Source organism: Rhagoletis zephyria, unplaced genomic scaffold, assembly GCF_001687245.7.
Source record: "Rhagoletis zephyria isolate East Lansing unplaced genomic scaffold, Rhagoletis_zephyria_1.1 Rzeph_scaffold_00204, whole genome shotgun sequence".
NCBI classification, from domain to species: domain Eukaryota; kingdom Metazoa; phylum Arthropoda; class Insecta; order Diptera; family Tephritidae; genus Rhagoletis; species Rhagoletis zephyria.
The window spans coordinates 72,811-83,858 of NW_016157288.1; the positions used below are offsets into that span (position 1 = coordinate 72,811).

Here is an 11,048-nt window from a genome sequence, read left to right on the forward strand (position 1 = left end):
CTTCATATTGAAAGATTTAATAACACTTATGTTAATAAAAAGACAAGCAAAATAAGTTTAACACAACACACACAACAATTCAGGAGCTGATGTATTTAGCTTAAAAATATATGTAGCGAACAGTTTGAGTATCACTGTAATGTGACACTTAATAAACGCAGCGCAAACAGCTGTGACAAGAAATACTAAACGAAGTAAACAAAAAGAGCAAAAAGAAATGTGCAAAAATAGAAACGATCTCAGTTAACTACAAAGGAATAACAACAACAATGATAACAACAAATGACTCGGCAAGATTAGATGTAAGCTAGTGAAATTTAATTAAATTTAATAAAAACCACAAAAATCACAAAACTTTCACTTAGCTTCGGTTATTATCACACTAAGATGCTCGTAGGCACTTTATATAGCAACTTTTACTCAAAATTAGCACAATAAACTTTGCAAAATACAAAGACCAATCAAGGCACAAATAAGTAGAACTTCACAGCTTGACGTTTGCGCGATACCCGCAATAAAATCTGCGTTTTGCTAACTTTAATCCCACAACTGCCACAATTCTTAAAGAATAACCTTGCCCTACAAATATTATTTCTGGATAGGAATTCTAACTGAATCCGTAATAAAATTTAAATTTGTGCAAAAACCCGATTTTTAACACCTTGCTAAATATATCTTATCTATAAGTGTCAGCCGCTGTGGTGTAGTGGTAAGCAGTGCGCGCTTCCACTCCGCAGCATCTGGGTTCAAACCCTGGTCAAAGCAACATCGCAAAAAATATAGAAAAAAGGTTTTTTCTTAACAGCGGTCGTCACTCGGCAGGCAATGGCAAACCTCCGAGTGTTTTTCTGCCATGAAAAACAGCTTCTCATAAAAATACAATCGCCGTTTGGAGTCGGCGTAAAACTTTAGGTCCCTCCGCTTTGTGTGACAACATCAAGGCGCACGTCACAATTCGGAGGAGAAGCTCTGCCAAACACTAACATATGTGTAAGCGCCAATCTATTATTATTATATTATTATAAGTTTTCGAAAACCAATTACAAAAAATTGTTGACTCTCACAAAATTAACCTACTGGTCATAAAAAAAAAATGTTTAAAATATAGGTCTGGAAAAACACCAATTTTTTTGAACCATGTTTTTTATAGAGAATTAAACGAGGATTACGGACGTGTAATATTAAATACCTAATTTACTGGTATTCACTATGCAAATCAACTTCAAAAAGTTCAACAGTTAATAACTATTATGACCATCTTTAGCTTTAAAACGATGCTAAGATTAAGTCTCTACGATGAGCAGAAGCCGAGATATAACGTTTTGAAGAATTGCATGATTAGTCAGAATCACGAAAAAATCCAAACTTTGACAGATCGTATCTCCGAAGAAAAAAATTTAGAAAAAATTTTCTCGAATCGAGTTATCTTATCTCATGTATAAAACCCATAAAAAAATTTTAAGCAAATCGGAGATATGAGATATTTTTTTTACCAAATTCGTCCGACTTAAAAAAAATGTCTCATATACATATGTACATTAGACTGCATCGCTCCCCATACAAAGAAAAATCGGTACTATTTTTCCATTAGAATTATAAAATCTATTATATTTTAAGACGTCCACCAAAATATTTCCGAAAAATATGAAGATTTAAGTGAGCTGGACCGATTTGAAAATACCTCCAAAAATGGAGTTTTTCATGAATAAAAATAGTTTCTTAAATATTTTTTTTTGAAAAAATCCCCTTAAATGACAAAACGGTTTAAGCTTAAAAAATTTGCATGAAAATATTTTTAAAAAACTAAAAAAAAAAAATTCAACGAAATCGTAATGATGAGATTTTTGATGCTGTTTTTAAACTTTTTTCAAAGATTGGTATAAGAAAAACTTGAATAACTGAACCTAAGCTCTTCCGATTTAGACTTAAGAGGTGTCATTGGAAAGGTATTATCTCACCCTTTTTAATTATTTGATAATAAACTCATTAAAAGGATGAAAGAGAAAGGTAGGATGAACGAACGTCATTCAAAGTTGAATTAAGATGTGTTGGTATTTGAAAAAAAATAAAAAATGGGACATGAATGACTTTTTTTGGACAGAAATAAAAAAGTGTGAAAATACCTTTCTATCGAGATCCCATAAGTCTAAATAAGAATAGTTTTGCCCAGTTATTCAAGTTTTTTGTAAATCAATCTTTGAAAAATGTAAAAAAAAACAGCATCAAAAATCTCATTCTTACGATTCCGTTGAAAAAATTCTAAATATTTTTAAGCAGATTTTTTATGCTTAATCTGTTTCGTCATCTGAGGGATCTTTTTTCAAAAAGTTCTTTAAGAAACTATTTTTATTCATAAAAAACTCCATTTTTGGAGGTATTTTCAAATCGGTCCAGCTCACTTAAATCTTAATATTTTTCCGAAATATTTTGGCGGACGTCTTAAAATATTATAAATTTTGTAATACTGGCAGAAAAACCGCAACTTTTTTTGGTGATGCAGTCTAATGTACATACCTATATACATGTATGTATGTGCTGTCCCTGTATATACCACTATACATACATATATATTTACAAATATACTTTTTAGATATTTTTAGATATGAAAAATGTGTACGTGTGCTTCCCGTGTCTTTGAAGGTCAGCATGGAAAAACTGACAGCAATCATTTAACGAAAATTACACTGAGGCCACAGGACAGTTTTACATGCACAAAACGGAGTTCAGGCATTCACCGACCACCGCCTTGACATCATTGAATCAGACGTCGAGGTGGCCCTCTCGAGTGGGTGAACTCGTGCATTCACCGGCGCAACCAACAGCCAGGAAAGCATAACTGCTCGAGCCTGAACTTTCGAGTTCAATTTGTATGTTTTTAATTTCTTATTTTTTATATTATTTTATTTTATTTTTATTTTATTTACAAATAAACAAATTACAATATTGCCTTGTATTTAAAAATGCCTAAACTTAGCCTAGTTCATAATTGATTCAACTTGTTAGTTTATACCTTCACTTCAGCTATCGTCTTCCTCCAATCGCTCCACGAAACTAGTTAAGTTAGTTTAACAAGTAGAATTAAGGGATAATTATATATTACGGTTACATATATGTATATTTTCTTGAGGCACTGTGACACAGCGTTTTTCTAAGCAAAAATTCAAAAGTTCAGGGACAACATAAGGCCATGCAGCATGGACAGGGGCACGATCACTCTGCCATTGGCGCCGTTAGCGCCGATGGTCAGCAAGTTCATGTGCACGCGCTGCCACACATTTGCTGGAGGGGGGTGGTGGCGAGCAAGATCAAAAATTTATAAATTTATTGCAGCAGCATGAGCGACAATGATGACGATGCATAAGTTTGCGTTCGGTGATGAGGAAGAATCAAACGAAATCCAATTTTCTTTTTCAATGGAACACGTAATGAGAACAAAACGTAGTTGATTCTGTCTGTGGCTGGGTGGACGTTTATAGGTAGGATATTATGTGTGGATGTTTGCGTGGCTGTGTAGGTATTAAATTGTTTTTTTTTTTTGGTACTGAATTGTAGAAGTTTCCTTGTGTTCGTGTTTGCAAATGTACGTCCCATTTACTTGCGTGAAATATCAGCAAAAATAGAAACGTTGCGTTCTTTGGACTGCCGAGCTCATTTTTGTTTGTTTTTAATTTTTGCACCCGCCACGCACCGACTAAATGTAATAAGTACGTGTATATACGTACTGTTTATATATGTTTCTGGGGAACATTGTATGTTGCTGAATCAATTTAGTTTTTGCAAAGTATCAAATTAACTCAAAAATAATAAATCGAACTTTTTGAAACTAAAGAAAACTGGATTTGCAAAGCTGGGAAATGTTATTTCCCCTTGAGTGCAAACTTTATTTCGGTTTATTCTTCCTCATCGACGCCCACACAAGTTGGGCAGACAGGTTTGCCTTCCATGGCGTAGAATGACTTGCCTCTCACAGCTTTCTTGCAGTCCTAGAAAGGTGAAAATTACAAATAATTTGAGAAATCATAAAATGTTTGAAGTATTTCAATGCGTTTGCAAGCATCAACCATAACAAGAAGGCTTTTAAACCTCTACCGCAACAATTGAATTTTCCGCACTTACACCCTCATGCAAAACAACAGTAAAAGCTGGTGCAAATTACATTCAATAGCAATCTTTTTCTACTCACCCGACAGACGAAACAATCAGGATGCCATTGCGAATTTAGTGCCGATATGTAGTTCTCCATAATGGCCCGGTTGCAGCCATTGCACTTCGGCGCGAACATTTCAAAATAGTCGTTGCGACAATAAGGTTTGCCGTCGCGTTCATGGAAGCCATCCTCGCCGAATTGCTGTCCGCACTGTGCACAGAAGAAGTGCTCTGTGTGCCATGTTTTGTCTAAAGCTGTCACGCATTTCTACAAGTAAAGAGATAGGTTTTAATATTGTTTTTCATACAAAATCTCAACAAGCAGAAGAGGGCCGTACATCTAAAATAGCACCATTGCAATATGCACAACGTGGACTGAACAAGTTGTGGTAATCCGGTTCGCAGTAGGGGAATCCATCGCGTTCGAAGAAGTTGCGTGTGCCCAGCTCCTGATTACAGTGGTTGCATGTGAAGTGCTCCGGGTGCCAGGTTTTGCCCAGAGCTGTGATCACTTGGCCCACAATAGGTTTTTCGCAGGCATTGCAGCAGCCCTTTTGCACGGTGTTGACTCCTTGGCGGCTCATATTGGCTTGTAGACTACCAAGCATAGAATCCAACTGATCTGGCTCGTTATCTTCTACGACGGTAGAAGTAGTGGTTTCAGTGATTGTTTGTGTTAAATGTGACACACCTTTATTCGGTTTAGCGTAATCGGTAACTGTTTGGTGGTGATGGTTCGAGCCGTTATTGACCTAAAACAATAATAATAAAAAAAAAAATATTTATATCCTGTATGACATCCTTGACCCTTGCGAAGGATTGTAAGAACGATTAAAAAATGTATTAACACGTTTGCCGCGGTAGCTGGTGCCTTACGTTCTCTCGTGCGATCTAAAGCATCTGATGAAAATTTTTAAACTGAAAATACTTTTATGCGCGCCGAACTCAAAAACTTGCGTCTTCGTCTGCGAAACAACAACAACGGCAGAATTAATCGGAATAGAGAAGAGGAAGAATCAAATAAACAAAAGCAAAAGTGTGACCGTGTTACGGACTGGCAAATGCGCCATCGCAGGCAGCAGCGCTGATGGGGAACAGCGTCTGTATGGCATTGCCAACTGTGTTCATGTATGAAAAGAATTCCGCTCATACGTGGGCAGCGCTACACATGTAGCCATTATTGAATACATGCATATGTGTTTGCGTGTGCCTTCCTTCAGTGATTTTTACCTTTTCTGGCTGTCGTTTTCGCCTTTACAAAGGGGATTTTCCCATCTGCTGCATTCTACTTCAATATTAATCACGAGCTTTCGCTAAAAGTCAATAAGATGATCGATGTACTGGATCCCAAACTTTTTAAATCGGGTTTAACCAGGCTTAGAGCCGTTTTCTCGAGTAGGTTTTAAATTTCTCTGCCCTTTAAATAGAAATTTCGTTCTGAAAAAATTTGATAGATTAATTTTAACAGCTACTTGAGAAACGGCACTAACAGCAAATTTCACAAAAGTTGATATAAAACTATTCGTCGATTCAAATCAGTGTCGGCCGCACTTACACAATCGCATTTTGAGCATGTGTTGGAAGCACAAAAGCTCATCCCCTGTAAAAAATGGGACTAATCCGGGATGACTCCGGGAGCAATCGCAAAGGAACATGCGACTAATACCACTTTAGATCTCTTTATATGGAATGAACTGTTCGCTTTTGTTCGAGCATGTCCTATGAAGAGACTAATTGTTCACCTTTATACCCGAACGGGTATAAAAAGCGACTAGTCACTTAAAAAAATAAAAATAAAAATTTGCGCCAGCTGAGATTCGAACCGGGGTGCTCAGTTTTGTTAGGCGAATACTCTCTCTGCGAGCCATCATTAAATCGTTAATAGTACCCGTTAGAGATGAGTTGGGGACTAATTGATCTTCAATTATACCCATAAGGGATGAGTCGAGACCAATTGATCTCCATTAGTACCCGTATGAGACTAGTTGCGACTAATTAATGCCCAATTGTACCCGATTGAGAGTAATCTCGGAATATTCTATTTAAAGATTAGTCGCACAATTTTTTGCAGGGTCGATACACCCAAAAAAATTTGAAAACGTAACACAAAGGTTTTGTTTTTGCTAAGTAGAACGTTAGTAAAGTTTAAAGCATTGCTTCGTTAATATGTATTTAAATAAAATAAAATGCACATACATATATATATGTGCGGACAAAGAATGGTCGCACAGTTTGTTTTGCTTAAACTAAACAAACTTTTTACTGCGCATATTTATTTTACGAGGAGGAAGCAGCGAAAGCCTAACCCCGACTTTAACCCAAACTAAACTTCTTACCGTCATGTACCGTTCCCCTCCCGGTACCACCATCAAGGATTTGGTCGGGATTATAACACTGTGTGACTGCTAAAGTTATAGATCTATTAAAGCACAAAAAATATGCATACTTAGAATTTTGAATACCCTCAAAACTGGACTTAAGGTCTAAAAACGCGCTTTTCATAGGTTGAGCCTTATAATTGTTCGTATGAAAAATATTTACAGTGCGTACACGGTAACCGCAACCCTCAAAACGTGCAATTCCTTGATTAAAGCAAACCTCTAAAGCAAAACATTGTAACCTTTATAAATTCAACTTCAAAACAATTCAACCTCAATACCTACAACATTCTTTGTTTATCCCTTCGGAGGGCGCACCGCGGCAAATAACCCGCAAAAATTGTAATTTGTGGTTTTCAAATACTAATTTTACTAACCGGCCCTGCCACTTAGTGACTTTGTAAGTTTTGAGACGCAGCATGGTTCACATTTAGCTGTTAGTTGCTGCGGTATATCGTTCAGTTGATATTTGTATTTGAAAGTTGGTGTCTTATATGTATATCCGGCTGAATTGCCGCATCGCGTCCTTCCGTGTACCAAAAAAATTTGAATGTAACTCGCAAAATTTTGTGTAAGATAGTTGGAAAAGTGAGTTTGTGATAAGGGTCTAAATAAAAATTGTTATTTTTTTAAAGGATGTTTTTAAATGATGTAGTTTAGAACGAATTTCCGTCATCCCTTGTCAAATTTGGTTTAGAGACAAACTGGTTTCGGCGTTGTGCCATCTTACAACAATAACAAACAATTAATTTTTAGCAAAAAAAACCGGCTTAAAAAAATATTTATATATCTATATATTTCATGATTCAATGATCGGATCTAAACAAAATTAGTATGGGACCACCTCTGAGACACTACTTTTCCGTTGCAAAAAGGATTAGCATACATAAAAAAAAAATATTCCGACGAACTGATAACCTCCTCCTTGTTTGGAACTCGGTTCAAAAGGAGATGTTTTTAAACATATATAGAAGCGCACCAGCTAGCTACGCAACAGAAATTGAAACCAGGAATATGTACCAGGAATAATATGACATTCTTTTGTATTAATTGTAACAAAAATGTTTGCGGAAAACATTGCAAGCATATTTCACAATGTGTAGAATGTACCAACACCACTCTTGATGATGACGCATAAAAATTTAAAAAATAAATGCTTATAATATGTTTCAGTATAAACACAAATTATTCAAATGTTTTGCTTGAATGATTTTTCGACATAAAAAAAAAAAAATGCAGTCAACCTTTGAGATACACCTTGCGGCTAAATTGCCGCGGCGCGACCTCTCGTGTAACTTTCAAAGCGCCCCTCCGAAGGGTTATGCATGCCGCACACACAAAATTTGAATTTTTTGCCCTTCTTTGACTTACCAGTATTCTGGAAAAACTAAATGTGGTGTTTCCGTTAAAGTGATGTGTGATGAGTTTAAAACAAACAAACCAACTGTTATCAGAAATAGTCAAAATGAAAGCAAATGTAAAGATAAAAAATATAGAAGCCGCGCTTGAGAAACTACAAACTTTAAAACAGTGCGAGTACCCAGAAAGGATTTACATAAATGGTTTTTTTTAAGAGAAAGTACAATTTTCATATCTATCCAATTTGTGAAAGCTAAAGTCCGCAAGTTACATAAAAATAACCAACTGAATCTTTTGCCAGACAAGACATACATTGCTGATGGGTCTAGACCAGTAATTCCCAAAGTGGTCCAGGGCGACCCCCAGGGTCCACGGGAGACAAGCCGGGGGTCTACGTTGGCGTGAAAAAATATGGGGGTCCCCGAGATGTAAGTGGGGGTCCGGGAAAATGTATCTGGTTTCGATAGTAAAGAACCAAAATGGTTGCTTGATAGCCTCATTATTTAACAATAATTATTTTGATTGGTGTCTTGACGCACTGCTGCACTTACCATAACTCTGTGTCTTCATACTTGGGGAATCATTAAAGACCACCTGCAGGCTAAAAATAAACGGGAGTTGGTTAGGGTGGGTAAAAAAAAAATAAAGTTTTTTTTTTTGATCGGACACACGAAAACTAGTTCCTAGGTACCTCTAGAAAGTGCATACCAAATCTGAGCTCTTAATATTACGGGGAGATTATGGTCATCATAGTTTTCCATTTTCAAATTAGTCTCATATAAAAATGGTCATATCTTATCACCAATAGATCGTTAAACCAGTTGCGTCGTCAATATTTATAGGAAATTGAACGCTCTACAAAAATGGTCTCATATACTCTTTTCATTAATCTAAGCATTTAAGAGATATTCAAGGTCAAAGATTGAAGTATTTTAAGGAAAATAATTTTTTTTGTTTTGAATTTTGTAACTTACTAAAAAATAATTATTGTCAAATGAGTTTCAATTATTTCTATAGGGAATTATATGCTCTACAAAAAAGGTCTCGTAATATTAAGAGCTCAGATTTGGTATGCACTTTCTAGAGGTACCTAGGAACTAGTTTTCGTGTGTCCGATCAAAACAAAAAAACTTGATTTTTTTTTACCCACCCTAACCAACACCCGTTTATTTTTAGTCTGCAGGTGGTCTTTAATGATTCCCCAAGTATGAAGACACAGAATTATGGTAAGTGCATACCGTTAATATTAAGAGCTCAGATTTGGTATGTACTTTCTAGAGGTACCTAGGAACAAGTTTTCGTGTGTTGGATAAAAAAAAACTTTATTTTTTTTACCCACCCTTGTGTTGGTATAACACTGAGTGGGGCGAGGCGAAAATTGCTGGCGGCAGAAATTTCAGCACTTGTGTTTTTTCAATGCTACATGATACCTTTGTTGAAGAGATTCTTAACGTTGAGTTCCCTGAGGCTGAATGCCGTTTTAACTCCAGCACTGAACCTGTACCCACACATTTTCGAATCTTTACTGATGGCTCCAAAACTCATTGCGATTTGAACCGTAAGCACACGAATCACTTCTGGCCACTCGCAGGTGAATAGCAGTCAAAAGCTTTGCAGTACTGGGAAATGTACAGAACATAGAGGTCAAAGGCGAATATCTCAATTAAATCCTGATGTATTTTTTAAATTCATAGCTCTACATACCTGTACAGTAAACCTAATAACCAGACAAGACGTTATTCAAAATAAAATATGTAAAAAATAAACTTTTCCGTATACTCTGTAATATTCCTCCGCAATTTTGTTAGATAAACTAACAATTTATAATCGTTGCTTTGCAGCGAAATATCTTCTTTAGGATTCTCTACNTGTACATTAGAGTGGTCCAAAAAAATTAAGTTGGAATTTTAATGCCGGCACCCCCTAGGATTGTTCTATATTTTATTATATTTAAACACTAATATATGTATGTACATTAAATTGGTCCAAAAATGGATGTAAAAAAATAAGGTCGGATTTTTAATGCCGGCACCCCCTAGAATTGTTCTATATCGAAAGAAATATACCCCTATTTTTTTTTTTTGAAATCAAAAAATATTTAGGGGTGCTCAAAGCGCTCAAAGTTTTCCATGTATTTAATATAAAGAAAAAACCATTTTTCGTAGAAATGGTATACTCTTAAAACTCTGGTAAAACACTTAAAACTCTGGTAAACTCTTAAAAATCAATATTTTTCGATCGGAAAACTTTTCTTATCTTCAGGAGATTCCCAGTAATAATACGCAATGGTCTCTTTAACCATTTTTTCATAGTAACTATATTTTATAGGTCCTCCAAAACCCCTAGAAAATGCAATGGAAAAATCTTTAATCATAAAAAATGTTTAAAAAAACATTTGGATATTAATACTGGAAGTCTCCTGAAGAGAACCACACGATTGAAAAATATTGATTTTTAAGAGTTTTATACCATTTCTACGAAAAATGTTTTTTCTCCATATAAAATACATGGAAAACTTTGAGCGCTTTGAGCACCCCCTAAATATTTTTTGATTTCAAAATAAAAAATAGGGGTATATTTCTTTCGATATAGAACAATTCTAGGGGGTGCCGGCATTAAAAATCCGACCTTATTTTTTTACATCCATTTTTGGACCAATTTAATGTACATACATATATTAGTGTTTAAATATAATAAAATATAGAACAATCCTAGGGGGTGCCGGCATTAAAATTCCAACTTAATTTTTTTGGACCACTCTAATGTACATAGTAGTATACTTTGTACCAAAACTGGTTTACAAATTTTACAGCTTTGAAAAATGCTTACGCTGTTAATGGAATTGAGTCAAGCCACGTGAAGTGGGCGCCAAAATTTCCGCAACATCACCGATTATAATAAAAATATTTTTGCATAGGTTATCCGTCACGTATTTAAACGCTAGATATGAATATTTTTATCATATTCCGATTTTTGTTAATTTTAAAACTTAAGCACGTGACGGAACCCCTATCCAAAAATAAATGTATTATTAAATTCGGTGATTTAGCGGAAATTTCGGGGCCCACTTCACTGCGTTTGACTCAATTGTAAATTTTCACAAAATAAAATATTACAAAAATAAAATAAAAATAGTCCATGAATGATTTGTGTCTCTAATTTTTT

At 35.3% G+C, this 11,048-nt stretch overlaps 1 protein-coding gene across 6 annotated transcripts in view; it reads right to left on the reverse strand.

Moving 5' to 3' along the window:
• Positions 1-11,048, reverse strand: part of Pax (paxillin) — a 338,966-nt gene that overhangs the window by 39,643 nt on the left and 288,275 nt on the right. For 5 of the 6 annotated variants that reach the window (XM_017609224.1, XM_017609225.1, XM_017609226.1 and 2 more), the window contains 2 exons: positions 4,485-4,898; positions 4,184-4,414 (listed from right to left, as the gene is read on the reverse strand). In XM_017609224.1, coding sequence (XP_017464713.1) covers positions 4,184-4,414; positions 4,485-4,898 — 645 coding nt within the window. Of the gene's footprint in view, positions 1-3,489; positions 3,984-4,183; positions 4,415-4,484; positions 4,899-11,048 lie in introns of those variants that run through there. The other variant, XM_017609229.1, reaches the window with a different exon arrangement.